The sequence below is a fragment of the Colletotrichum orchidophilum genome, assembly GCF_001831195.1.
Source record: "Colletotrichum orchidophilum strain IMI 309357 chromosome Unknown Scaffold_24.1, whole genome shotgun sequence".
NCBI lineage: Eukaryota > Fungi > Ascomycota > Sordariomycetes > Glomerellales > Glomerellaceae > Colletotrichum > Colletotrichum orchidophilum.
Window position 1 is genome coordinate 216077 of NW_019172980.1, and position 26980 is coordinate 243056.

Below are 26980 nucleotides of genomic sequence, written 5' to 3' on the forward strand. Positions count from 1 at the left end.
TGTGAGAACTTGACAAGACAGCAACAAGACAAAGAAAATGCAACACTAGAAACGAAAACGACATTCTACCTCTACGTCGACTACATACATCTAGTATATGGGTCAAATGCCCATGGCATGTTTGGAGTCACATAAACAGTGGAGGTTGGTAAAACTGGACTCCAGGTTTAGCTACGGGGCCAAACGGATGTGAGTCGCCCTCGCACTTTGCATCGGGCTCCGGCAGCGTTCCGTTTTGGAAATATGCCCTAATGTACCCCCTAGTACATTCCGAGGGGGCTGCGAGAGTTGTATGCTGCGAGAAGGAGATGTTAGTTCTCGAACCCCTGTGGAAATGGTCGTCCGTATAAAGCACGACTCTTGATGAAGGAGTACTCACGCCGTACGAGTTTTGGACCAGGACTGTTGATCCAGGAAACCCGGCAGAATTATTCCGAGCGCTGACTAGCGGAGTGATGTTGTCGGCTTGGTTGGCAATGAACAAGATAGGGTGGCTGGTCTTGCCTTCGAACGGTCCTGAACCGGGTTAGCAGGGACATGTCCACGGAGCTTCTTTGCCGATATTTACCACTGAAACGCCACCGAGGACGTGTAGTTCGCTGATTGCATGTCATTTGATACGGCACACTTGTAGCTCCAGTCGCCGGGCTAAGTTCGAGAATGCCATCTGTCTCCCGCTGAATCTCCTCGAGAGTCATGTCATTGACCGCGGGATGATCGGCACACATGATGACCGGGAACGCATCCCCGGTGGCTTCAATAATGCCTGGAAGCGGCTCAAACGGTGAGACTGGCTGTGATGCGCAGACCGGAGCCGGTGCCGGTTTGCTCGGGTTATATCGCTTGTAGTAAGGGCGCCCATCCTTCTTCTCGAGCGCGGCAATGATGTTGGCGAAATTCTCGAATTGCTCTAGCGGCTGATACAGTGTTGACGAAAGAAGACGCATCACCTTGGAGTAGGTGACCAGCATGGGCACTTCGGGACCATTCTCTGGGTCGGCCGGAACGATGACTGGATGCGTCTTGAGGGTGGAAAGCAGTTCAACAAAGCGTCCCATGATGGCTTCCGAAGTGGGACCGTGAAAGGCGCATTTTTCAGGCCCGGCCTGGAAGCAAAACTCATAAAAGGCGAACAGGACCTTGTCCGTGTCACGGATGAAGTTGACGTGTTCCGAGTTGAACCATTCCCGGTAGTCGACGTTGCCGTCGCTGACGAGGCGCTCGACCTTGTCCGGGTACATGGCTGCGAAGACGCCGCCGAGGATGGTGCCGTAGCTGAAGCCCCAGTACTTGATCTTGCTGTACCCGGTCTGGTACACGATCTCGAGCATGTCCCTGGCGGCCGGGGTTGTGCCAGAGTGTTGCAGGATGCCGGACGCTTTCATGGCGCTTTCGCATGCTTGCGAGTATGCCGTCGCTCTGACGAACAGCTCGCCGAGGATACCTTCGTGGGAGTCGAGAATCCCCGGGTCTTGTAGGCCCCAGTTCTGGCTCTGTTGTGGTGTTGACCAACACTGAATTCTGGGAACCGACGCGCCAACTGTCCAAGTTGCCTGTCAACAATTATCCGACTTCTGTGTGGTTAAAAGTCCGACTTACCACCTCTAGGATCAAAGCTGATGATATCCTGTATAATATCAGTCTTTTCCGATCTATAATCTTGATGATATAGGCTCGTAGTTAGACTTACGTGGTTTACACCCACAATCTCCTGCAACATCTTGCCATGGTCTTTCAGTGACCAGACGCCGGAACCACCGGGACCCTAGACATGGGTTTTAGCACCTCGACGCCCTTAGTGGGGACACCTCATTATTACTTACACCGGGGTTAAAGATGACCGGCCCTCTATAGTCAGACTTGTCTACGGCACGGATTCTGCTGATTGCGAGAACAACTCGACGGTCGTCCGATGGTTCTTGCCAGTCCATAGGGACCTGCGAGGTGTTCTGTTAAACGTGCTGCTGGTTTTGTGGAGATAGGCTTTCGGGCACTAACGTCTAGTCTGGCGCAGTCATACTCTCCGTTCTCGAAGCAGCTGTGCCACTCAAGGGTCCGACTGGGCTTGATCTGTGAAGCCTATCAGTTTCTCATTTCAGACATGTGGTGCCGCAGATGTCTCGACATACGCTTGACCAGGTCCATTCTGGAGCATAGATTTGTTCGAAAGTGTTTCCACGACCGGGCAGAGACCACGGAGCCGGCAAGAAGTTGCCTTTGATGAGCGCCGTCACCGCGAGGACTGATAGAGCAGCAGTGACCACCGTTCTGCACTGATACCTTGGCTTGATAGCCTCTTTGGGCCCCGGCAATCCTGACGAATTCTTGCAGTCCATGTCAATATAGCACGATGGTATGCTTGGTGATACATGTAGCTTCAGAAGGTCTTTTATCAGACAGCGAGGGAACGGTGGGCAGGAAATGTTGAGCAACTCGGACGGGCTGTATTTCACAGCAGCTGATCTTTGTGTGGGGGTCCCCCAAGCCCCGGATCACCGACTCAGCGGCCAAACACGACTCTTCGAAGCCGGCATGTTGCTGGCTTGTTTGGGATTAGCGCCAGTCTATGTGTGTGCCCTCCTGAGTCTTGGCTCCTACGAATCAAGGGTAGATAAGGGGAAAGTAGGGGCGCAGTGCTGTGCTGATCCCCGACGTTTGTGCATTATCTTTTTCATCTGATTATCAGGGCTGTCGGGCGAAGAGAGTTTGCAGGGCGCTGGCACGCTTGTGTCAGTTTCTGGGCATCTCATTTGGCCACGTTGACGCTAATCCCAAGCCCCCCTCAGAGTCTCGCGCCGTTCGAGATCAAGTGACACGGGGTTCCAGAACCAATCCCGCGAGATCTCTCGGTGACATTCTCCTGCTGTGGTAGTTTACCTTAACCATGAAAGGTTGACCGGCCGGGCGGGTCCAAAATGACGAACGGAGCGGGCGTCCCCATCAGGGGTCGGTCAAAACTCCGGGTCGCCGATGAGGTGTCGAGGGAATTCCCACTTGATCGCGGGCGGCTTCGGGGTTCAAGTGGAGCGTTTGTGGGAATGGCTTCAGGGTCCAACCCGACCGGTCGGCTCCTCTGTGCCGGCGCCTTATCTCGACTGCAACTATCAACATGAAGAATCCTGCCGTTCCGTTCGTGGCTACCTGTATGTATCAATGAGCCGACTTCCTTCAAACGTCTAGAAGCACCCGTGTCACAGCGCACATCGTTGCTGGAAGGGAACAGACATCAAGGCAGGGTGCCTGATCCTATCGATACATCGGACGACGTACAGATAGCTTCGGATGCCGAATCATTCCAACGCTATCACCGAACGCTATCACACGACACCTCGGAGGATGCACGAGGGATGACAATGTCCTCGACGTGATAGGCCCCTCCCCTCTCCACGCCAACCCCGCGCGAGCAGTTGGTCGGTGGGCAGAAGATAACGAGCGCGAGACTGAGGCAGCCTTTACGCGAAAGGTAAGCAAGCGAAGAATCCTCATTGTCAGGATGTTCATCGGTTCAAACCAAGCCGATGCCCCAATTGGCGGCCTGTTTGTTATCCATGCTTTTTACTCTCTACTCAATTCCTCCAGGCAAGGTTCGCGGGGGGCCGTCTCGACTGATACTATTGAATTTGGGCCAAGAAGTTTGCGTGGTTTCTGCAGTGCGAGCATGACTCAAAAATAGTTAAAAGCTCCTCGCATCTGCTTCTCAGTCTCGCGCCCGGCTCACCATGTGCCGACGAGCCGGCCGTACGTCTTCGTACGACAGTGACGAACGCACGTGTCTGCTCCCGAAGACTGAAGAACAGAGACAGACTATGGGCTTTGTCACGTCGCTGAGGGGGCACCTTCATGCGGAGGGGTCGTCGTCAGTAGACCCTGCCAATGCGGATATTGCCGCGTCTGAAGCACCCAGGGATGTTGAAATGGCCGGTAAGAAGGATGACACTCTCGAAGATCACGAACATGTCAAAAAGCTCGACACTTCCAAGCCGCTTGAGTCTGGCGTTGGCACCATCGAAGCTGCTCAGACGTTATGGGGGAAGAAGGGAAGATGGCTCGTTATTGTCGGGTAAGTCCATGTTGCCACCTCCCGTATAGCATTATTGATGGAGCCTTTTATGCTCACCTTTACACTAGCTTGGCCTTGGTGATGATTGTGTAGTAAGTGCACGCTCCTTACGCGTAATTATGTTCCTGCTCCTGAACTTAGCTGATTAATGAAAAGCGAAATTGACAACACAACTGTCTACATCTACAACAACTATGCGACATCCGCCTTTTCAGCTCTGTCCAAGCTAGCAACTCTCAGCACCGCCAGCGGCATCGTATTCGCCGTCATCAAGCCCCCAGTTGCCAAGCTATCCAACGTTATTGGACGAGGGGAAACCTACATCATGAGCATATCGTTCTACGTCTTGGGTTACATCCTCATGGCAACGTCGACGACATTCAACGCGTACGCTGCAGGAGCGGTCTTTTACGTCGTCGGCCAATCCGGCACCAACATCATGAACGACATCGTCATTGCCGACATCACCACGGCTCGCTGGCGTGGCTTCGCCCTCAGTTTCTCCTTCTTTCCTTTTCTCATCACGCCATGGGCCGCCGCGTTCATCGTCGACGACGTCGTCAAACCTGGGGGTATCGGTTGGCGATGGGGCATTGGCATGTTCGCCATCCTCATGCCCATCGGCGCGGCGTTCATCATTTCCACTCTCCTACACTACCAGAAGAAGGCAAAGGATATGGGTCTCACTCCAAGGCAGAAGACGACGCTCTACAGCTTCTGCTCCCAGATCGACCTCGGTGGTTCAGCCCTTCTCTGCGCAGGCTTCTCGATGGTCTTGATCCCGCTGACACTAGCGGCGTCAACCCCAAGCAGGTGGGGCACGCCATACATCATCGTCCTCACCGTGGTGGGTGTCATTCTCCTGGCCGCACTGCCACTCTACGAGAAGTTTCTGGCACGCAACCCAATCATGCCCACGCGGTACTTTCGCAACAAGACCATCGTGCTCTGTCTCTTTCTCATCACAAGTGACTCGGTCGGCTTCTCGTGCACACACACATATCTTTACTCCTGGTCCACCGTGGCTCGCGGCTTCGTCGCCCGTGACGCCACGTTTTTCCAATACACCAACGGTGTGATGCAGTGCGTGATGGGAATCATCGCAGGTCTGGCAATGGCATACACACGTCGATACAAGTGGCTGCTCATCGGCGGCGCAATCATCCGTCTCATCGGATACGGCGTCATGCTCCGCCTACGCGGCGCCGACAACTCCGTGGCTGAGCTCTTCATTGTGCAAATGATCCAGGGTCTGGGTTCCGGAATCATGCAGCTATCGATTCTTGTGCCTGCGCAAGTCGTCGTGCCGCATCGCGAGATGCCGCAAATTACTGCTCTGGTTATCTGCTGCTCGGTCATTGGTGGAAGTATCGGAGGCTGCATAGCAGGCGGTATCTACACCAACACGTTCAAGCCGATGCTGTACAAATACTTGGGCGCCAGCGCTTCGTCAGAGCTTGTTGACTCTTTATTCGACTCTATTGTTGGCACCGCGCCTGCATGGGGTACTCCGGAGAGAACCGCGATCAATCACGCTGTAAGTCGTTCTGTCTTGAGACCAGCAAATGTTCTCCTGCTGTAACAAGCTAATCCCGAATTTCAACGAATATAGTTCACGGATGTAATGAAATTCATGGTCTACACCGCTGTCGGAGCATCGGCCCCTGGGGTTATTTTGGCCTGGTTCCTGCCAGATTTTGTGTTGCCGTAAGTCCATCCACGCTGTCCTATTAAGCCTGGAATGTGCTGCGTACTATTACTTACTATCCTTCAGTGACCGAAACAACATGGTTGAGGAATAAGAGAAGGTCGGCTTCGCAGTCGAGGTGAACTCCAAAGCCAACCAGTGGCAAACCCGACGACTCGTCTTGTTAAACGCATACACCATATAGAATAAGCGGCAGGTGGGAGAGTAGAATAGCTCCCCAGTCACTCAATAGACACAGCAACAGATGAGCCAGCACTAAGTAGCATTCATGGCTTGCTTTCCTTGGCAGTCCGTCCTACGACCCATTTGGCTTACGAATCGGTCAAAGCTGTGGTGATCTCGGTGCACTGATCGGTCGCCTAGACCTTCTCGGATCTCACGATCTTCGAGTTGACTAGGCATGAATCACAGATTTGCATGTAAACATCGCCATCTAGTGAAGCGATAACATAGCAAGTTATGATAGGTGTTTCCATCGAAATACCTCGGAGATGCGATTATTTACGTCATGGATTGTACTCCCGAGGGCGTTCTGTAACCACAATCGACATTGATAGCTCGGGAGGTATGAAGCTGGGTAGACCAGCAACATGATATTGCGAAATAATCCACCTTCGAGTCACAAAAATGAGTTCAAGAGAGCATATTGTTGGAATTGTACTAAGAAAATGCCAAGTCACCGTCGATACCCGCCTGACCCAATATTTGCACACCTGACGCGAACCTCTAGTAAGAAGTCATTGACGTATGCCAAGTCTGGTTACCAGGAACACCACAGGCCCATCAACTTTAAGGTTAAAGGCGATGTTTATCTTAAGCTTGATTTCATTTCCCGTGCTCGACGATCTGGACCCCCATCGACAAACCCGCGTCTGGCTTGTGAAACCAGTCGGACGGAAATCCCGCCAGCGGCGCCACGCCGCGCCAGACTTGGCCCACGACTTGGATCTCAAAATGTACGCCACCCCGCAACGCTCGTGCGTTCCCCTTTATCCAATTCCACATTTATTCTTGAGCTTCATCGTAGACTTTCACGCGATGCGGCCCTCAGATGTAGGTCTGCGGTCTGTGAGCCTCTAGTCAACGCTCACGCGGGTCCAGCAATTCCATTGTCTAGTCATTCTTCGAGACCCCGTCTAAGCTATCGCTACCATGCGTTTAATACTGATTTCGAGGTCTTTGCAGAAGACAGATTTACTGATTGCACTTGACTCCATCGGTCGTTTCAAACTTTCTCACCCAAGAAAGGCTTCCAGATTTCCAAATGCGATTGACAATGTTGCTTTTGTCATGAGACAATGTCTTGATCCACATTGCATGGCTATTAATCGCATCAGCAACTGAGATTCTCCAAATACTTCCGCCAGCTTAGAACAAATTGAAAAATTACCAATCCCAGTTTGCTTCAGTCAGGTTATTCGTGAATCGCCATAAACAGAGCACCTCGGCCCCTCGTTTTAGCCTACATATGTGCCTACCTCGAGAACAAGAATTCGCCTTTGGGAAACCCTAGACGAAAACGGGTCGAGCGAGCATTGCGGTAGCGTTGAAGCCGTCAAGCTTGGCATCGCATGCCCTCGTACCAAGATCTCGGAATCTGACTGGCCTCCTTGGCGCATCCAAATGGGCTATATTTGGGCAGACGCAGCTCATCGCCAAGAAGACACCAATCATCTTGGCTTGACTACGACGAACGTGCTTGACCGTGAACCGAGAACCAGGATGGATATTCAAGCCACTCAAGCAAATTCCATCCTCGCTTCACCAAATTCCGGTCGCAAGTGTAGCCCTGGCTCACAACATGAAGCATTCGATTTTGATACTGTACACAAGTGACAAATTCTCAACGAGGACGACGAAAGGTTATAAATAATCCCCATTTTCGCACAGAAAAATCATATTCCTCTTCATCATCACACTCACTCTCAAGATCACAGTCGCTTCTACTCAGCTCACTTTCATCACTTATTCCAACTTTCTAACCTTTCCATCATCTCCTCACTCTCAACCTCAAGATGCATATCCCTACTTTCGGTCAGGTTGCCACCATTGGCATGGCTTTCTTCGCCGTTGCTGCTCTGGCTGCCCCCATTGCCGAGCCTCTTGATGCGGAGCTCGTCGAGGTAAGAATGCCCTTTCACCAATAATAATATTTCAAAATGACTAATATTTCTCAGCGATCCACCGATGTTGCTGTAAGTTTCGGCGCATAAGCAAAACCAATCCCTGGTTCTTGAAACATGGCAATTGTATCGTCAACGGAAGTCCTTTACTAACTTATTAACCAAACAGGCTCGTGGCGAGGGAATTGCAGTAAGCATCTAGCAACATATCTTCTTTTAATGATCCAAACTGATCACTCACTTCAGGCCTTCACCGGCGCCATCAACGGCCTTGAGCAGCGCAACAGCAAGAAGAAATGCAAGCGTAACAACAACAAGGGCTACTGCACCGACTCCGATGACGACAAGAAGGACAAGAAGAAGAACAAGCAGTGCAAGCGCAACAAGAAGGGCGACTGCTCTGATTCCGAGGATGAGAAGAAGAAGAAGAAGCAGTGCAAGCGCAACAAGAAGGGCGACTGCTCTGATTCTGAGGATGAGAAGAAGAAGGGCGACAAGAAGAACGACGACAAGAAGAACGATGACAAGAAGAACGATGACAAGAACGGCAAGGACAACAAGGGCGGTTACTACTAAGCTTCCCACCGGGTTCAAGATGAGAAGAGCCAAGCGTACAGATTGCTCATTACTCAGCTACATACCAGACAAGAAACTGTCTTCTGGTCTGTGATCCTTGGCCGAGCTAGCCTGCAATTCTCTCTATTTGTCACCTTTTCCGAACCTCGTCATCTGGTCTCGGTGAGAGACAGGTTCCGTCAATTTGTAATATCAGAACACTACATGTAGATACGCTTCGTACATATATTTACACATGCTCTTTGTCTCATCACTAGAAGATGCCGCGTCACGTGTTCTTACTTCAATCTCTTTTGCCATGCTCGTGACTTTCTACCAGGTGGCGTTCACCAGGGCTTTTCTATATATCAAAGGTGAAGAAACAGAGATATTCGATAAGATACTCTCTGCCATTTGCATGTTCCTAATCTTAGTCGACAGCGAGCGTTCATGTAAAGCCGGTCTTCTCCGCTGGGACCGCTTTTTTGATGCCGAATCGCCGGCTTAGGACAACCCACGATCCGGTAATGACCAACTTTCTGAAAGCGTTGGGATCAGAATCATCCCCAAACCCGCGCTCCAGCCAGCTCTTCACGTCCTCCCACTCCAAGAAGCCCAGGTTATCCACCGAATCCTTCGTAATTAGCTTCTTGAAGAGCTGGTGTATGGGCCCTTCCCGAGGCCACTTAACGGGTGCTGAATACGGGTGCTTCCGACGATCATGCAGTTCCTGAGTGATGAAGGGCTTGCCAGCCTCCTTGAGAATCCACTTCTCGCTCAAGGATTGGCGGGCAGCACTAAGATTCTTCCACCACAAACTCGATCCCGTTCCATCCGTATCGCCCTCTGGCTGATTGTATGCAATCTTCAGACTCGGTGGAAGACCATTGACATACTCAGCCAAGTGATGGTCCAAGAAAGGGGGCCTTGCTTCGATGCTGTGCGCCATTTCGGTACGATCACCCAAGCAGGTGAGGATCATGTTGGGAAGCGCACCGCGAGTGTAGTAGTAAAGGGAAGAGTGCAGTGTGTGCCACTTTTCGTCCATGTTTTTGCGTACTTCGGCTGACATGGTCTTGGCCACACTTTCTCTCATATCGGTTCTCCCGTGAGAATCTTGGACCCAAGGTGCGAACATGTCCGAGTGAGGCTGCCATTTCAAAGCATTATTCCCTATGCCATGATGGTGGGAGGCCGGAGGCGTCTTGTCCCACTTGTGATCAAACATGCCGACTCTTGTGAACATTTTTCTGAGGTCGTCCGCCATTTCCTTCTGCATGACCTCTCGTATCTGGTCATTCTTTGCCAAATCAGAGTCTCGCCATGCGTAATCCGGCTCCATGAGAAAGTCTGGCATCAGGAATGGGTACCCGGCGAAGTGTTCGTCAGCCCCTTCACCCGTGAGAACAACTGGCACGCCATACTGTCGTGGAAGCGCGGAAAGACAAAATTTCCCGACGGAGTTGAGATCGAAGTGGTGGTGCTCGGTGTGATAGACACAATCAACAAAGTTTTTCGCAAGCTCTTCTTCGTTCATGTCTTTCTTGAGGATTTGCACACCGAGCCAGTCTGCCGTCCGCTGCGCAATATCTGTAGGTCCAGTTAGTCACTCAATTCTCAACTGGGCGGCGTGTCCATCATAGGCTCGATGGAAACCATACCAGCTTCGTTGAATCCCGAGTCCTCAGGGAACTGGATGCTGAAGCAGGAAATCCGTTTCGTGGCATCTTGATTACCCAGCATAACGCCTTCCTCTCGGACAAGCTTTGTCACAATTCCGGCGATGATTGAGGAGTCAATGCCTCCTGACAAATAGATGCCCACTGGCACGTCAGCACGGAGCCGAAGCCTCACAGCTTCGATAATTCGCTCTCTGACTCCCAGAACAATTTCATCCAAGCTACGCGTCTCTACTTCATGCTTTCGTTCATTAGCTTGAGGTTCTGAGGAGATGGCGATTCCTGGTGCTTCTTACCTTATCCTTGTACTCAGGATCCCAGTATTGATGGTGTTTAATCACACCACTTTGCGTCATCTCCATCCAAGAACCTGGGTTCAATTTCCAGACATCCTTGTAAACCGTATTCTCAGCTTGTAGGGCCAGTCCACTGACGAGACCAGGCACATTCCACTCAGGCGCCCAACCAAGGGGTAAAAAGCCTTTGACTTCAGATGTCAATAGTAAGCGTTGCTCTGCGCCTTCACCCACAATCGTCCAGTACATAGGCTTGATGCCGAAGCGATCACGAGCTATGATCACCCGTCCGTCTCTCTCGTCAAAAATCACAAAGGAGAATTCTCCCCTCAAATGTTTGAAGAATCCAGGAGCTCCATAGATCTTGTACAGGGCAATTAAAACCTCGCTATCACAGTGGCCCTTAAACTGATATTCATGATCTTGAATGCACCGTTCTCGGATAGCGTCATGGTCATAGATCTCTCCATTGACGACGGCATGTATCATTCCGTCGTCGCTGTGCAGAGGTTGCACACCGTCAGACGTCAAGTCGTTGATGGCAAGGCGACGGTGGCCCAGACCTGCGGCCCGCAGAGTCAGTCGAAGGGAGCTAGCTATAAAAACGCAAACATACCGATGGCTCCATCGTGACTGATCCAGATGCCCTCAGCGTCTGGGCCTCGATGAGCAATTGTTGCAAGACTTTGCGCCAACTGTTGGTGTAAAGCCTGGTTGTTTGGCAATCCATTTGGGCCATTTTCATTGAGACCGACGTGTCCGTTTGTGGCGAAAACAGCGGCACCTCGTCGAAGTCTGATGGTTGCTGTGATCCCGCACATGATGCTACTACGTAGGTGAATCGGCGTAGAAAGAGATAAGAAACCGTCAAAAACGACCAAAAGCGATCAGCAACTATTCCAACAAAGGCTGCCTCTTGGAATCATTAGTTGTGGCCGTCAGAAGGAACGGCAATCTTAGTACGGGCAGATGTCTTAGACTGCACTTTACTGGGCTGTGTACAACCACAGAACACATCAGATCTTCAGCAAAGAATACCACACGGTGTCCGCTTAGATAATCGGCCAAAAGCCGTTGTATGACCAAGTCGTTCGTCTCGGTCCGTCTCAGTTCCACTATCACTCGAGTCAAATACGACCCTCTGTATTGCGCAGTCGCGGCCGCGATGCTACACTTTCTTGGCCAAGGCCTAAATGATGCGGTAGGAGCGGTGGAAGAATTTAGTTGAGACCGTATAAACGTTGCGCTTACGTACGAATAAGTCTTTGAGTTCGATCGAAACGACCTGCGGAGCATTCAAAGCACTGGGGAGCCAAAGCTCAGAAGAAAAACAGTAAACTCTATTCCATATGAAGGTTCAGTCTTGAGATGACCAGACCATCTCCACGTGTCGGGGACTCGATGATTCCTGTTGCAGCCTTCGCTTATTTGACCTGACTCAAACCCGGTGGAGGTGGGCAGAAGTCTGATCTGAAGCGGGGGAGAGTTTAAATTTCCCATGGGTTGTCTTCAAAGACGTTCGTTGGCCCATCATCTCTCGATAAGTCTAGGCCCAAAAACCCAAGGGTAGCCAACAGCGTTATAGATTACTCGTTCGAATACAGGTTTCCCGAATGACAAGACAGGGAGTATATTCATGCTGATTGGAGGGCTTCGACTTAGGGATCATGTGAACGGGGAAGTCGAGGCGAGAAAGCGGGAGCCACCTAGTGCGTGGTCGTTCGAGAAGATAAAGCCCTGTCGTGTCATCTTTGGCATGAGACGTTCTAAACCAGGTGGCATGTTAACTAGACCATGGCGGTGAAGAGTTGAAGCGCTCAGAGATACGTGGTCAAAGCTCACTCGGACGAGTTTCTTGCTGCATCCGTAACTCTATCATATTGGGGCCCCGCCTTTGGCGGTTTTCTTATTCGCCTCCTTCGGCTATTTGAATGTGTCCGAATGTGTCTTGGTATCCTAGTTCAATCATTTGAATCATCGAGCTTGAGAAATGTCCCTAACTCTGGTCAGAGGGAGTGTTGCCAATACATGTGTACTCAATCCCATCGTTTGCAAGGGTCTGTGGCGAAGTTCGCGCCCAGGGTCTGTTACCACCTTGTTCCACTTACACCAAGGTACTCACAAGACTCAGCTTTCCGCTCTTCTGCAGGAGCTGAGACTTGCATTGAATGGCATGCTAAGAAATGCACCGTCAGCGAGGTCACTTTGCTCTCATTCAGAACTCATTAAAGGTCTGAGAATATCAGATCATACGATGTACACATGCACACATGCACATAATTCTCGTCACTGATTCAGTGAGGTCAAAGGCTGGGAGAAATTCCCATCATAGCAGGATTAGCTGACAGGGTTTCATTCTTGAGGAGTCTTTTTAATATTTAATTCTTAGCGAAGACAGGTTCCATGCAAACAGCCCGATGTTGTTCGTGGCTATGGTCCATGGTAGAGATAACTCCAGGGGCTCTAAGCTTCCGGGTGGAGTCGCACCTTTACCCCATTGTTCAACGTCAGGGATAAGGTGAGTTGCTCGCGCCAGTCAGTCGGATCCAGATTTTCAATCCCGGAGAAGGCATGCAGCAACCTTGCAATGGTGTATGACGACTCGGTGAGTGCGAATTTCTGCCCAGGGCAAACACGGGGGCCACCGTTGAAGGGCAGATACTCCCAGCCTGGCCGGAGGGCCTCCCAACGCTCCGGGATGAATTCCTCAGCATCAGGGCCAAAGAGCTCTGGGCGACGATGCATGACGAACGTACTGTAAGTGACGACGTTGTTCTTGGCAACGAATATTGGCGAGCGTCCGTCGGGACCACCGCCCACCGGAATTACGCAGTCTTTGTTGGCCATGCGACTATTAGTGGCAATGGGAGGGAAAAGACGAAGAGCTGAGGTTGGGATTAGTCGGAGGAAGCCAGGGAGGGTTAGACAGCGGCCCGCAAACTTACTTTCTTGAAGCACGTAGCGCAGATATGTCATCTGCATAACAGCATCATAGGTCAAGGGCTCGGTGTAATGGTCAAGTATATCGGCTCTGAGCTTGTCCCAAACTCTGGGGTCTCGTGCCAGCAAGAAGAAGGCAAATGCCAGCAGTCCTGCTGTCGTGTCTCTGGCGGCGAGCAGCATGTTGACAATCTGGTCGCGCAACATGATGGGGTTGTCGGTGTCTTTGGCCAGCTCGTTGAGGAAAACGTACTTCGTGCGAGTGTACTCGTCTTTCTTTTCCATAGGGTATAGCGTCTCACGCTCACGGAATTCAAGGGCTTGCTTGACGAACTTGTCGGCATACGCGTGGACAATATTACATGAATCCCTGAACTTGGCATCTCTGTGGGCGAACATCAAGTTGCCGAGACGAAGTCGGAGAATAGTGCCTTGTTGAGCGTAATCCAGAGCGTGATGGAAAGTGTGAGCAGAGTCGGAAGCGTGATCTGACATGAGACCAACCGATTCTCCAAAAAGATACTCGCTGTTTGAATCAAGAACCTATGAGGGAAAGTTAGTGTACTTAAAATCGAAGAGAAAAAGTCCGTCGCGGTTCAAAGCTTACCATGCGAAAAAACAACTGTTGCAAATCGACAATGTAATTTTCCCGGGTGATCAGTTGTATGAGCTGATCGACGTGCGTTTCAAAGATGCTGAAGTCTGTCACCTGGGCTCGGATGAAGCTGGATCTGATCAGTGCTCTCTGATGGGCCCAGATCTCGTTGTCGGTGGTGAAGATGCCTCGGCCAAGAAGAGGGGATGCACTCTTTCTTCTTAAAGGGCCCATCCCAAAGTCTTCGAACTGATTTGACAGCACAGTCTGGATCAACTTAGGGTCGCAAGTGTTGATGGTGGTCCGTAGGTATGTGTTCGTAGTGAAGGTCTGACCTTGCTCGGCATGGCGCTTCTTTAGAAGAGCAAGAAAGCCAAATCTTTTCGCAGCAGCCAGATTCTGAAGGACAATGTCAGTTCCAAAGATTGGATCCTTTTGGGGTAGCCTCTTGGGTGGAAGAGTGCCGTATTCTCTCTTCATGCGGTGGCGGAGAATGTGTGTAGAAACGATGATGTACAGAGAATAGAGAACTGTTGCAAGAGACGCAACAAGCGTCAAAGCAGGGATCAACATGATGATGAGAGTCAACTCTGATATGTTATGACACCTCAGTATGTGCCTGTCCCTGTCACAATTTTAATATGGATTTGGTCCACCGAGCACCTCTGTAGCAAAAATGCTCGATGAAGGGTAAGAGGACTTTTATACCCAAGATTCACTCATTGTATTGTCCCCGTCTATAAGCCTAGGCACCTCAAATCCGCCATGTGAAGAGATACAATATCGAGGTCGCATGCCCTCCCCTCCTACGGTGGGCACTTCCGTCCTCTCTATCGCTTGATTGTTGTCCGAGCCTCCCTGTGTTCGGTCTCGGTGCTCACCTGATGTGTCAAGAACCTAGTTCTAACAAGACAGCCCTTGAACCTTGGGGACTATTATTCATTCATTTTTCATTCGACCTCTTCCTAGCTGCGTGGCAGTCAAGCTGGATCAGCTGGATCAAGCTTGGATGGTAGCAGGGTCACTAGGCGTCACTTTTTTGGTACAATGCTTCGCTCCACAGCACAATCATACGATAGGCTCTAGTCCGCCTCCTCAGCGCGCGTCTTGCACCAGGGCAATACTTTGCCTGATACTTGACATCGTCGTTTCCTTGGCCTTCTTTTCTAGAGCTCCGCTACATGCGGTATTTCTGAACGGGCAGGGGAAGGTAGCCGCGTGGCTGGCCATTCGACAGGCGGTCCCGGTAAACTCTAAGGTGTGGGTTTACACGGGCTGTGAGATGCATGCCGTGAAATCGGGTCTTCATAATTAAATCAACCAAAAATAACGTCTAGAAAGCGAAACAGTCACAGTCGTGTGCTTTTAAATATGGCTTCCAAGTTTGATTGATTCATTCTCCAACTCATCACAGCCCCATTTGTCTCCAGCATTCAGAGGTTCATCCTACAACCATTTTCACGCAGCTTTTCAGACATTGGTTCTGGCCACTTCACTAGAATCTGTCAAGAAAAATTCCCTTTCATCATGTCGGCTCCAATCAAAACCGTCGCACTTGCAGGTGTAAGTCATTCAAACCCCATCACGGTGACTGCATGATTATGAAAGATCGGAGCTGACGAACATTGCAGGCAAATGGTTTCTTGGGACGTGTTCTCCTTGATGTTCTCCTAAAGTCGAAACTATTTGAGCTCACCGTTCTCACTCGTGAGGGGTCCCGCCACGAATTCCCTGCAGGCGTTACAGTGAAGAAGGTCGACTACGAGTCAGTCCTCAGTCTTGAAGCTGCCCTTGGAGGACAAGATGCTCTCGTTTCAGCCTTGGCATTCGACGCAATCCATATCCAGAGGAACGTTGTCGATGCGGCCTTCAATGCTGGCATACGGCGGATGATTCCCTCCGAATACGGCAATGACACCATGAACCCCAAGCTCGCTCTCATACCCATCTATCAGCCCAAGATTGCTATCCGCAAGTACCTTGATGAAAAGGTAGCTGCAAGGCCCTCGTTCTCATATACCATCATCATGAATGTCTCTTTCTTGGCGCCTGGGTACGCACTCGACTTCCTTGTAGATGTCAAAGGCAAGAAAGCCCACATCAAGGACGGCGGCGACGTGAGATTCTGCGCAACGACCATGCCACACATTGGTCAAGCTATCATTGGCATTCTCACTCATCTTGAGGAAACTGCAAACCGCCCGGTGAAGATCAGCAGTGTTGAGACCACGCAAAACGAGATTGTCGAGATTTCAAAAAGCATCGACCCGACAGGAGAATGGGAAATCAAGCATTCTAAGACTGAAGACTTGGAGAAGATAGCACACGAGAGATGGAACTCGGGCGATCACAGCGAGGAGGTGGTGGAGATGTTTATCAACCGTGCTTTTATCGGCACAGAGGCTGGTTATTTCCCCATAACTGACAACAAGCTGCTTGGTATCGATCCTATAGGCAGGGAGGGGCTGGAACAGATCATCAAGACAGCCATCAAAGGATGAGGCTGTACACAACGATTATGTACACTTGTAATATTGGAGAATTAAGCCCAAAATGTTACTCAAAGGTGATGTTCTCCAGCAAAGTCGAGCTGACAAGTAATATATACACGCTACGCACATAGACTCTATCGTTTCCCTTCCTCTGTGCCAGACTAGTAGTCTCTACTCAAACCTCGCTCTCTGTCCTCAAATTTACACCATGCCACATAACAGAGACGTGCTTCAAGATTGTCTCTGATATGGATCCAAGTCCGAATATACGACTCAAAATGATTTATCCACATCAGCCTGATAAGCAGCGCTGGAAGTTTGATTTCGATAGAGGTTAACTGTGAAATAGGTCCAGCACTGCTGCTGTAGATGCAAAGTTGTGTCTGAAATGCGCGAGAGAAAATAGATTGGATGTCTGATGATGAATAACAGATAACGTAGTCGTCACCCGTCATCGTACCAACATCTAATCTGGAACTAGAAATTAGGACGCCACTACTTGGCAACATGAAGGCTTCATCATAATTATAGACTCTCCATAGACAAAGATGACACTTATTGATCATCACCATGCGATCTCTGAGTTCTGATATTATTACACTATAAGGAATATTTACCCATCCATCATTCATTGACCCATTAGCCCCCAATTGAACATTGTCATTAGCGCCTTTGGCGTCTCGTCCCAAAATTTAAACTATCTAGTTTCTTCACGTTCGAATCAAGGGCCTGGCCTTTACTTTGACTCTTGCAGGCTTGAAGAGCCAACCTATACCAGCCTCCTTGCGCTGCTCGGTGGGCTCGCTGCCCCTGCTTCCTCCACACCACCTACCTCCACATAAGGCGGTGGCATATCCGCCGCACTCTCACCCGGTCGACTCTGCGTAGATGACGCATTTGGCCGCCTCGGACTGACAGGCGTTGACGGCGTTCTCATTGCCGCCGGACGCTCTGGGGCCTGGGCGCCTCGGTCCGACAGCGACTTGATAGTTTCTTGGTTCTGCAGCAGCCGCGCCAACGCCAACGGTTTGATCTGCCCCATCTTGTTGACATCTGCGCCGTGGGCGAGAACCGCCTTCACCAAAGCATAATTATCCGCCTGAAGTGCTTCGACCAAGGGAGTTCTGCCCTTGCTGTCTGCTTCATTCGGGTCGGCTCCGTGTAGGAGGAGCACCTTGGCATCTTCCTGTCTGTTTTGGTCGATAGCATAGAGCAAGAACGTCGTGTCTTTGATCTTCTTGTTTGGATTGCCGCCGTGAGCAAGGAACATGCGCAGAAGGTCGGTGTTTCCCAAGGTGATGACCAAGCTCATGATGGATTCCCCCCAGTTATCGACTTGGTTCGGGTTGGCCCCTCGTGCCAGGAGCGATTTGATGAGTTCGACTTTGATCCCCTCTTCCATATCTTTGTTTTGCAACAAAGTCCACAGTATGCCCTTGCCCATTAATCCCGTGGCATTGGGGTCGGCGCCTCGGGTTAGCAGCGTCTTGACAAGCTCGTACTTCTTCTTGTGTAGGGCAGAAATGATCATCGTACTGCCAGTAAGGTCCATGGCATTTGGGTCCGCACCGTGTTCCAGCAGAAACGTGACGATGTCCAGACGGTTCTGGCCCAGAGCCATATGCAGCGCAGGCTGTCCGCTGATATCACGAGCATTAACGTCGGCACCATATTCCTGCAGGGTCTTGATATGCGGAAGACTGCCGCTCAGTATGGCGTGGATGAAAATGGTACGGCCACTGATAGCAGCTGTGTTGGCATCGCAGCCTCGTCGCAAGAAAAGCTTGATGATATCGAGCTGGTCGCTGTTTGCTACCTCGATGAAGTACGGCTGCCCAGACCACGATCGCTCTTTCATCTCGAAGCCATGATTAATAAGAAACTCTGCGACTGCCACAAAGCCACATTCGGCGGCGTGGAATAGGGGCGGCTTCTTCTTGCCGCTGTGAGAGTCCTTAGTCGACCGATCAGCTCCGGACTTGACGAGGAATTTGACGGCTTCCATTTGATTAGCTCTGATGGCACAGATGAGCGGCGTGTACCCCTCATCGTTCTGGCCGTTGGTGTTGACCCCTTGCGAGACAAAGCCTTTGAGGTGCCCCACGTCGCCGCTCTTGGCCGCCTGGCACATGGCGATGACCATGGGCTCTGGCTTGGCTCGTAAACCAGCAGTCATCGCTTTGAAAGAGCTTGAGATTGAGGTGAAGAATTGGCCTGACGCCTTGCTTTTCCCCTTGTTGGCTGTACCCGAGGTATAATCCGGCGGTGGCTCGTCTGTTTGGGCGTCTCCAAGTTCACCGGCAAAAGCAGCAATATCTGGGGCCGATTGTCCAGCTTCATCGGAGGGTTGCAGTATGTCGCTGCGTGTTAGAACGATTTGAGACGCTTCTACTGCCGATTCCAACATTCCATGCCCATCAGAAGAGGAGAGTCGTGCGTCTTGTTGGGCGATCGTGGGCCTAAGGAGTCAGATCAGCAGCAGGGAGGAGAAAGGGCCATCTTGGCGACGTACATGTGAGCTACGGAGACGAACTGTGTGAATAAGCGAGTATTCGTCAAATGGTAGGCCTCGTATTGCAGTATCACATCAGAATTGAGGCCCGTCACATTTCCAGGGTCGAGCCTGCGTATCTGCTTGTCTACGACTGCCGCAGCATCTGCGCAAGGCTGGATGGCGATGGCCAAAGCATTTCGCAGGCCTGGCGAAATGGCTGACGAATCGTTGAGGGACCTTCGAAGCTGCTCCGTGGTATCTCTAAACTGGTCGAGCTTTGCTGAAACCGAAATCAAGTGCTGCGCTGCGGTGCTCCCGGGGTCGATGGCCTTCAACAGACTGTCGAGCTCGGCTGACGTGGAGACGATTCGGTGAGTGATGTCATCACAACTAGATGTCACCGCTGCGGAAGAGAAGCCTGCCATTATCGAGCCCGAAATCTCATCTTCAATCGAAGATGAAAGTTCGATAGTGTGTTAATCACGTCTACGCTTCGTGACTCTTCTTGGCGCCGGTCCTGGTCGTTGGGGGGTGATTTATGGTTAAATCATGAGGCAGGGGTCTGCCTGACCCCGCTGATAATCAGTTGTCCGGTGGAATGATGCTACGAACAGTCAGATGCCAAGTCTTGATTGGGTACACAGCCATCATGCCAGGCAGGAATCCTGCGCCGCATTCTCGCAGGTGAATAGCTCAGCCGCAGCAGTCGGCCCACCCAATCAAGTCGAGAAAACGGGCTAGCGGTGTTGAGACGCGCGTTCGGCACACGACACCCGCATGTTGTGGCTTGGTAAGGTTGACAAGAGGCCTCTTCGCTAACAGAAGCAGTCAGGTTAACCTGGTCTTCGACCCATCGTAACTTTAGTTTTTTGGGGATTTCATTGGATCAAGAGGAAGAGAGAGACACGGGAGACACGTGAGTGACAAAGCTAACGACTCTGTAGGGCTGGCTACCATGGTTTTATCAGGTTTGGCCTCTAGACTAGGCGGTTTGGTCAGACACAACCAGATTCTCAAAGTGGTAGCTGCTTACGTGTGATCTCGGCGTGCTCGGCCAACTGACAAAGTCTCAATTCAATCGACAGACTTCCGGTTGGCAGGTCTGTCTTGAGGTCCTGTTGACTGCACGGGAGCCAATCATCGTCTCTGTGGCTCAGTTGGAAGAGCGTTGGTCTCATATTACCCAATAGATATGACTTGGCTTGAAGCCAGGGACATCCAAAGGTCGCAAGTTCGAGCCTTGCCAGGGACATTGGCTTTTGCTTGACCAATGAGTCCTCCCTTTGTCTTGCTTTTTACATTCAGTTGGAACAGAAATAAAGAACTGGGTCATCCTCAACATCTCTATATATGCACAGTGGCCATAACATCACACAGGCTACAGGGCTGTGTGGGTTGATTCCTGATCTTATGCGAAATTTGAAGGCTTATGCATCATATCGGCAGTGATGCCCCGAAGTCTACATGTGGGTAATATTACAAGATTTATAAAATATCATTATGCTGAAGAGCTCAGTGCTATCTCGCCCCAGTCCCCCATCTAACCAAACTTTTTATCCTCGCTGACCCATTCTGATGATGACGGGCCCGAGTACCGAGGCGGCGGTAGTTCTATTCGCGATATTTGAAGTGCATCGTCGATCTGTCTCGGCATTCCGTAATGTGCTGGTGCTGGCTGCACTGGTTGCGCTCGCATCTGAGCGGGAGTCGATTGTATTGATTGCGAAGGTGGTAGCACCACCGGCGGCTGAACATGGCCGACTGGTGTCGAGTCTGCCTCTACGGCTTGTATTTGGTCTCCTGGCAGTTCAAAGACGGGAGAGTATGTGTTATTCGAGGAATGTGAAGGGTGAGGAGCGGGAACCGGAGCGGCTGCCACCTCAACGGCATGCGCGTTCCAGGTGCCGGTCTGTGATGACGGGTCGTGGCCTCTTGATGAGTTCGCATAGTACTGCGATACGGGCGAAAACCCCCATGTTCCTGTAGTCCCGTCGCCGTTGGCGACTGGTGATGGCCAGGTTGCTGTGGGCTGGCCGTAGTGCCCGGGAGAGTTGTTCTGCCAATGTTGAGGACTTTGTGGTCCTTGTTGCTGGCGGTCCCATCCTGGAGTGCCCACCGCCATGTTTATCGTGTTTGCCGTATCGGGTCGTTGGTCGTTCACGCCGTGGTATGCCGTCGTCGCCTGCCCCCGAGGTGGTGAGGCCGACATCGTGGTGAGGCTAGTCGCGCTGGATAAGGCTGCGAATTTTCCACCGGTACCGACCTGCCCCTTTCGCTCCTTGCGTTGCTTCTTGCGAATGAAGCAAACTAACGCCAGTGCACCCAATAGGAATGCCAGTCCTCCTACTAGTCCTGCCGCAAGAGCCGTATGGCTTGGCCCTGGATGCGCGTTGGTGGTGGCTTGGTTTCCACTTGCCGCTCCAGTCGGCACTGTCTCAACTCCTCTCGTTACTGTCACTGTGACTCCGCCTGCTATAACGCTCTTGTACGTCGTGAGAGATAGCGAAGTCGAGGTTGTTGAAGATGATGGTGTTTCGGTTGGTGGTGCGCTTGTGGATATGAAAAGCATTGTGGTACTTTGAGAAGTAGTAGTAGTAGTAGTAATAGTAGAAGAAGTAGAGGAAGAAGAAGTTGTTGACTTTGCATCGTCGTTGTCGTCGGCATCTAGGAATTGTGCCTGTGAAATGCCCAATGGCGTTCTCGAATCCGTGCAGGAGGTCAGAAGCATCTCATAAACATCGCCAAGCTTGTCTTTTGCCTGGTTTTCCACACATTTCGACGTCCCCAGCACAAAGTTCCCGCCATTCCCGCACAAACATGTATTCATCTCCGTCACCGTGTTACCGGTACACCCGGACGCGGCGGCCGCTGAGTCGAGACATGGTCTTGCTGCTGCTGGGTACGCTGAGAAATCATTGATAAATGTGGCATGAGTTATCGACGCGAGGTATGAGATGAGGATCGATGAAGTCGGGATGATTCGATTCCGATGTCTCGAAGACATCTTCGCCCCGGCTTGGGTCGACGCACGATCGCGTCGGAAATCGTGTTTGGATTTTTTTTTGTCTGTTTTCTCTAACAGGGCAGCGCCTTGGCCAAGTCCGTTTTCAACATTGGTCTCCTTTCGATACGTCCAACACGTTCAATGCGTTCACCGGGGCGGGATATCGGGGTTCAGAGGAGGTCGGTTTTGGGATGAGGAAGAGTTTTAGGTAACTGTGGAGGAGGGGGATGGTGGACGGACAACACTACTTGAAAAGGAACAACTTCGTGCGACAGCGCGCCGCTGGAGATGGCACGGTTCACTGGGGACCTTGGTATTGATAAACATCCTTGAACTCCAGTTCCTCCCAAAGAGGACAGGACCCGAAGGCTCGGCCACTGCGGGATTAGGGGCACACTTTGACCCAGTGGTCCAAAGGACTAAAACCTGGCTCTTCCGCAGCACCGTTGACGTCTGTCGTGATCACTCGTTCGCTTGTCTTTCAGTTTTAGCCAGGGGAACTCGACATCGTGTGGGGGCAGCATGAGACCCGAGTCCCGGTTGAAACCTTCACCCTGGTCGAGAAATGAGTCAGGCACCAAGGGGAGATTGGCTGCTGGCCAGGGGCAGCAGCAGCGAGTGGTTCCACTTGCCGGTCATTAGAGTTTGATTTTACTTTATGCGTTGGTTGCTAATTGTCTTGCGTAGATTGTAGTGCGCCGTTGTGCCTTTCTTCACCAGGCAATTGTGAACGGCTCGCCGATGTTGGCTTTGCCCTACCGTGTATCAAGTATCAGACCTGGACTGATTAGACTTGTCGATGCCCCTTTAGCGTCATCCGGGAACGTCAAGCCCGCCCCAGGGAGGAGAACATCCGGGAGAACGGCAAGCCCTGAAGAGGTGAAGTTGGCAGTCAAGAGCCCTCCCACAAGCTCAGAGTGCCGACCAGGGTCCCACGGCGTTGCCGGCGCCCACGGGTCGCCGACGGAGCGGTGGTGCCGATGGGATACGAGCATTCCCTGACTCTGAGCCGTCATTCCCCAGATCTTAATCATGATGGAATCCGCTCGTTCTCGCTCTCAATTACTGATACCTATTGTCAATTAACAGGCACTCAATGCCCACTTCGACCATTATACATGTACCATCCGAGATGTCGAACGCTCAAGACCGATGCTGAACCGTGTCAAGCTGCTCGCGCGTCCGATCTTTGTTACTACCTCATCCACGTAAGCGGCACCTCCCACAAGTTAGCCGGTGACGATGCGGCGAGTGCAAGCTTTTCGCCGAGAAAACAACCAACGAACCGTGCTTCGGCCCACTCCGTTCATAACGATCATGTGGGGTGTCCCCTGGAGTCTTCAAAGATATTGAATACCCTACATAGGTGGCACAACGGATTTAAGCACACTTCAGGGCCATTTTCTTCCACGGCAAAAAATGAAATTGACCAGCCTGGGGGTCGAACCCAGAATCTCCTGATTACACATTGAATCGTAGTCAGACGCCTTGCCATTGGGCCAACCGGCCGCTGTCCGAATGGACTCGTGGTTGTATTGTGCTCTCCGGCCCAGGATGGGGCTCAAGTTGCGCGCAAGTTGTGGCAGATTCATTTTCTTCCTGGCCGTCATCTCAGCGATTCTAGAGTTGATCCGTGAGTTGAATACAACACAGACCAACTAAAGTTCATAGCCTCGTCCGGTCTTTCTCCCCCAACTCAACTGGGGTAGTCTATCTCTAGTCTCGGACGGATACACATCTCTCAGAAACTTACATTCGCTTACTCACCCAGAGTTTCATACCGAACCCAGTGGCCGATGATGACTGAGAGATCGCAATTTAAATATCTGATATTACGGTAATCATGCTCTCGCGGCTCGATAGCCAATATCCGCCGACAACATAACCATTCCAATAGAGCAAACATCATACTTACATAGATCTGATTCTGAATACGGCAGATCCGCAAGCACGAACTAACTCCCGTTCAACGCAAATGGCTCTTGACAGACGCAACCTAATGATCTTAGTTCAGAGTTGACTCCGTTGTGCCAACAACGTTCCATTTTGGATGGCGGTCATTAGTCCTCATCAACACGACATGGAAGGCTCGTCTAGAGTCCGGAAAACGATTGGCTAGGCAACGATGAATCTATACAGATCGTCCGACTCTTACCGTCAAAGAGCAAGGTCTATCGCGAGAGAATATCTGGACTTTCTTGGCATCTATGGTCTGAGTGAGTCTGGTACCCGTAAATCATCGCTGCATCAACCTGCATACTTCTGTCTTTCGCGATAGCATTACGATGCGCTAGAAAATTTTCATAGTGATGATTCATACGAGACACCTATAATCTGTAACTTGTTTCACATTGCAAGATAAAGCATTGCCGCGTTGAGAGGTATTTCTTACAAACGTAGTCGCAACGAGTGCTACATCGACAGGCGCAATACAATCTTTCAAATTTCTGCTTCAGATTGGAAACCTCCAGCGAACCCGCGGTTGTTCGCAGTTGCTCAATTCTTACTCTAATACCTAGAACTTGTGTGTGTGTCATATACGTGGAACAAGACACATTCTCCAATCTGTCCAACATCTCTAGATCTAACACTACTGTGCTCACTTCAACAATTCTAGGGGAACTCTTTATTACCACTTATACTCCCTGATGCAAATATTGCATGTATACATCCAGATGACGTTGAAGAACGAGAGAAATAGCATTATTGCGGCATTGGAGAATATATAAAAGCAGAGTGTGCTCAATAAAATTGCACTTCATAGACTGAGTTCATGTTGTACATAAAATTAATCCCCAGAGGCGCCGTCAAACTTATGGCCTAAGACTACGGACGGCATTTGCATGAGCAGAACTAATCTTTGAATTTGGTTTAGAGGTAAAGAGTAGAATGGCAGAGTCGCATATCCAGCCCGAAACTCTTAAGGGAAAATTACGCAATTGAAGGATGAGATCTTTGATCGACCCCGGCGACTCGTGGTACTTGCAACCCTCAACTCTGAACAACATTGCTGGGAGTGAGGAACAATTGTCGATACGCGGAATGGAATCCCAGCCACTGTGGCTGTCAGCCACAGCGCATAGCAGAAAGGCAAAATCGCCAATCCGTCGAAAGCGCGCCCGGGAACCTGGGATCAATACCCGCCATCCCCTCGCGGACATCTCGTCGGGTGCACCCATGGAATCGCGCCTCCAATCATTCATGTGTCCATGACTGACAAAGCCGTGTTGTGGGAGAGGTATATGTACTCGCTGCGAAAGCACATCGGACAATGACAATGCCTCCTGGGCGGCCCCGTCTCGACCTGGAGCCCTTCAAGGATGAAATCATTGAGGCGTTTAACCGGCGCGAGACGGTCGAGAGCATGTTAAAGGGCCTCGCCGCAAAGGGATACGAAATCAACGGCAAGACGTTCCAACGCCGGCTCCGAGAATGGGGGCTATATCGGTATTCCAAGACGCCCAACAAGAAGAATGGGCGGAATAGCACAGCAGCAACATCAGCTGCAGCTGGTCAATCAAGCTTCAGCGCACGAGCGAGCACATCGGCAGCGGAAGAGAGCACAGCGCAGAGCGCAACGCAAGCCCGGGCACCGAGCGTGACGACACCCGTCACCATACCCCCCTTCTTGCAGCCTATCACGCAACATGGAGATATTCCCGGCTCCGTAAGTTCTTGGACTCTCCTTTCCCAATTAGGTAACTGTAACAGTTGAGAGCACCAAGTGGGCTGCCTGACGGTTGGGACCCAGCGGGTGTGGGATAGGATGGGATTGGGGGGGATTCATTCTTGCAAGGGGTTTTTAAGAGCAAATGCGCGCTGCTTTCGCTCACTCGGAACGCGGAATGAGAAGAATCACCACCGTATCTAACAAACTTGACTCATTCTTCAGTTGCAGGAAGACGAAGACGACGACGACGACGGCGGCGACTCATCAGCAAGTATCCTGTCAGCCGATTCGTCACCAAAGGCGCCGCGAAACAACTCTTCAATCTTCAACACATATCTTGAAAGATTAAAACCGCTCTCGCGGAGTTCAGCGCCACGGCCACACCTACACATGTCTCAAAGAGTCTGGACCCGCCAACACCCCGCAGGCTTCGGCCTGGAGATGTCCCTCGCCGCCATCCGCGACCCTGCCGCCGCTCCGATCCCCATCCCATCGCCGCCCCGCGACGTGAGTGTTGCCCGAGGCTAACATGAGCCACCATGAGCCAACAACACGACAAACGAAACAGCAACAAACTCTAATGATTTCGCAGGTCGAGGTTATTCAGCAAGAATGTGACTCCTTCACATTTCAGTCCTTTACATACGAGGATGCGTTTGAGCTAGGCCACCTCCTGCACGCCCGCCTCCTCCCCTTTGCCCTCGTCAACAAGAAGCCCACAGTCATCTCAATCGCGCTGGCAAACAGCCAACAGGTCCTCTTCCAGACGGCCGTCGGATCCGGCTCGCTCCCCGATAACGAGACGTGGGTGCAGCGCAAACGCAACGCCGTGCTCCGATGGGGCTGTAGCACCTGGCTCCTCCACAACAAGCTAGGCGGCGATGAGCAGCTCTTTGCGTCAAAGTTTGGCATGAGCACGGAGCAGGCTGGAAAGTATGCCATTCACGGCGGCGGTGTGCCTATTCGTGTGCAGGGCGTCGAGGGCGTACTTGCTGTTGTCGTTGTCAGTGGTTTGAAGCAGGATGAGGATCACGGTGTGATTGTTGATGTTATCAAGGCTCATTACCAATGACTGCAAAAGAGAAGCAGCGGGTGTGAGAATTGATTTGGAAGAAATTGAACAGTAGACGCGACAGTAACTTGAGACACTATTGAGACTTGTCGAGCAGGTTAACATTCAAGGGCAGTAGCCTAGAGTCGTAAGATACAGGAATCGAAAAGTTGATCGCTAGATAGAATGGCAGAATAGACACAACACAGCCCTCTCATTGCCACTGACAGTTCAACCCTTAATCTATGTAAGTGCAACCTGAATAAGCCTTAGAATACTAGGACATGTGTTGAACTACCTTACTTTTATTGCC

General features: G+C 51.2%; 9 protein-coding genes across 9 annotated transcripts; 4 read left to right on the forward strand and 5 right to left on the reverse strand.

Annotated features, from left to right (window-relative positions):
* Positions 1–127: 127 nt before the first annotated feature.
* CORC01_03875 (uncharacterized protein) lies at positions 128–2336 on the reverse strand (the record flags this gene model as incomplete). The annotated part of the gene is made up of 8 exons (XM_022615524.1): positions 128–295; positions 380–516; positions 569–1540; positions 1600–1627; positions 1691–1765; positions 1824–1937; positions 1999–2070; positions 2130–2336. The coding sequence occupies 8 exons, from the start codon at positions 2334–2336 to the stop codon at positions 128–130; spliced, it is 1773 nt and encodes a 590-aa protein (XP_022477943.1).
* Positions 2337–3719: 1383 nt separating this feature from the next.
* Positions 3720–5862, forward strand: CORC01_03876 (ENB1 protein; the record flags this gene model as incomplete). Its single annotated transcript, XM_022615525.1, has 5 exons — positions 3720–4060; positions 4129–4152; positions 4217–5597; positions 5673–5767; positions 5835–5862. The coding sequence occupies 5 exons, from the start codon at positions 3720–3722 to the stop codon at positions 5860–5862; spliced, it is 1869 nt and encodes a 622-aa protein (XP_022477944.1).
* Positions 5863–7783: 1921 nt separating this feature from the next.
* CORC01_03877 (uncharacterized protein) lies at positions 7784–8467 on the forward strand (the record flags this gene model as incomplete). The annotated part of the gene is made up of 4 exons (XM_022615526.1): positions 7784–7891; positions 7946–7963; positions 8061–8081; positions 8138–8467. 4 exons carry the CDS (start codon positions 7784–7786, stop codon positions 8465–8467), a joined length of 477 nt encoding a protein of 158 aa, XP_022477945.1.
* Positions 8468–8894: 427 nt separating this feature from the next.
* On the reverse strand, positions 8895–11242 carry CORC01_03878 (asparagine synthase; the record flags this gene model as incomplete). The annotated part of the gene is made up of 4 exons (XM_022615527.1): positions 8895–10036; positions 10108–10366; positions 10422–10984; positions 11038–11242. 4 exons carry the CDS (start codon positions 11240–11242, stop codon positions 8895–8897), a joined length of 2169 nt encoding a protein of 722 aa, XP_022477946.1.
* Positions 11243–12884: 1642 nt separating this feature from the next.
* Positions 12885–14529, reverse strand: CORC01_03879 (N-alkane-inducible cytochrome P450; the record flags this gene model as incomplete). The annotated part of the gene is made up of 3 exons (XM_022615528.1): positions 12885–13306; positions 13367–13904; positions 13969–14529. The coding sequence occupies 3 exons, from the start codon at positions 14527–14529 to the stop codon at positions 12885–12887; spliced, it is 1521 nt and encodes a 506-aa protein (XP_022477947.1).
* A 954-nt stretch (positions 14530–15483) lies between these two features.
* CORC01_03880 (uncharacterized protein) lies at positions 15484–16457 on the forward strand (the record flags this gene model as incomplete). Its single annotated transcript, XM_022615529.1, has 2 exons — positions 15484–15519; positions 15588–16457. 2 exons carry the CDS (start codon positions 15484–15486, stop codon positions 16455–16457), a joined length of 906 nt encoding a protein of 301 aa, XP_022477948.1.
* A 760-nt stretch (positions 16458–17217) lies between these two features.
* On the reverse strand, positions 17218–19367 carry CORC01_03881 (uncharacterized protein; the record flags this gene model as incomplete). Its single annotated transcript, XM_022615530.1, has 2 exons — positions 17218–18907; positions 18961–19367. The coding sequence occupies 2 exons, from the start codon at positions 19365–19367 to the stop codon at positions 17218–17220; spliced, it is 2097 nt and encodes a 698-aa protein (XP_022477949.1).
* Positions 19368–20482: 1115 nt separating this feature from the next.
* Positions 20483–22980, reverse strand: CORC01_03882 (uncharacterized protein; the record flags this gene model as incomplete). Its single annotated transcript, XM_022615531.1, has 3 exons — positions 20483–22032; positions 22398–22538; positions 22725–22980. 3 exons carry the CDS (start codon positions 22978–22980, stop codon positions 20483–20485), a joined length of 1947 nt encoding a protein of 648 aa, XP_022477950.1.
* Positions 22981–25223: 2243 nt separating this feature from the next.
* On the forward strand, positions 25224–26688 carry CORC01_03883 (uncharacterized protein; the record flags this gene model as incomplete). Its single annotated transcript, XM_022615532.1, has 3 exons — positions 25224–25613; positions 25845–26123; positions 26209–26688. The coding sequence occupies 3 exons, from the start codon at positions 25224–25226 to the stop codon at positions 26686–26688; spliced, it is 1149 nt and encodes a 382-aa protein (XP_022477951.1).
* Between the last annotated feature and the right edge of the window lie 292 nt (positions 26689–26980).